Below are 837 nucleotides of genomic sequence, written 5' to 3'. Positions count from 1 at the left end.
GCCCGAGCCCCAGGTCTCTCTGGGGTTTTCTGTCTTTAGTTGGTGTCAGATCTATGCAGGGAGTTCCAGGGACAAGGGGATGAGACCTAGCTCCCCTTCCTCCCCCATCTCCTTCTAGCATGATTTGCTGAGCTCAGACAACAGACTCCAGCTGGGATTTGGGGGTGAGCTCCTGAGCCTCTGTCTCCTGAGGGATGGGCCACTGATCGTGAAGTTATCTCTAGTATTCAGAGGAAGTTATGCATGACCATACATAATCTTCTCAGAAAACGAGTCTCGATACCTGATCCTGAGCTGGCATAAGAGCAGGGATGCTCTGGATGGTTGTTCAGGTTGTATACTGCACAAGAAACACTACCTATTAAGGAGTCACCATTTACATCCAGCAACATACATTATGTGAGAGACTGAAAACTAGCACAGAGATTCCAGAACTCTTAGCTGAGTTCTAGATGGTGGTGGAGGTCACAGGCTATGAAATCTGCCCACATCGTGTGCTTATACCTGGAGATGGATGGCTGAGAAGTGGTTCCAAGTACATGACCACTGGACTGCTGCCCACAGAGTTCCGGAAGCAGTCCCTGGGCCTCGCTATTCAGGCTCTGCGACAGCTGCCACACTCAGAACTTCACACCAGCCGGGAAGGCTGCCCAGGAAGCTCCTTGGCATGTCTCGTGACCTGCGAGTCACGCCCCGGCCCTCAGAAGGACGCAGTGTACTCAGGCTCGGGGACCCGGGAGGAGACACACTGCCTTGAGTCATGTCTGGCTGTGGACGATGTGTGTGGCTTGTGGCGATGACTCAGTGATGGCATCCTGTACATGGGGTACAGGTACA

General features: G+C 52.9%; 1 protein-coding gene across 1 annotated transcript in view; it reads right to left on the bottom strand.

Annotated features, from left to right (window-relative positions):
- Nucleotides 1-837, bottom strand: part of ABCB9 (ATP-binding cassette, sub-family B (MDR/TAP), member 9) — a 42771-nt gene that overhangs the window by 12833 nt on the left and 29101 nt on the right. Inside the window, exon 7 of the mRNA XM_010841418.1 lies at nt 284-340. Coding sequence (XP_010839720.1) covers nt 284-340 — 57 coding nt within the window. The remainder of the gene's footprint in view (nt 1-283; nt 341-837) is intronic.

Source organism: Bison bison, unplaced genomic scaffold (genome assembly GCF_000754665.1).
Source record: "Bison bison bison isolate TAMUID 2011002044 unplaced genomic scaffold, Bison_UMD1.0 scf7180017864160, whole genome shotgun sequence".
Classification (NCBI taxonomy): Eukaryota; Metazoa; Chordata; class Mammalia; order Artiodactyla; family Bovidae; genus Bison; species Bison bison.
Note: the sequence above shows the minus strand (reverse complement) of the source record. Positions and strands in the feature narration are given on the sequence as shown.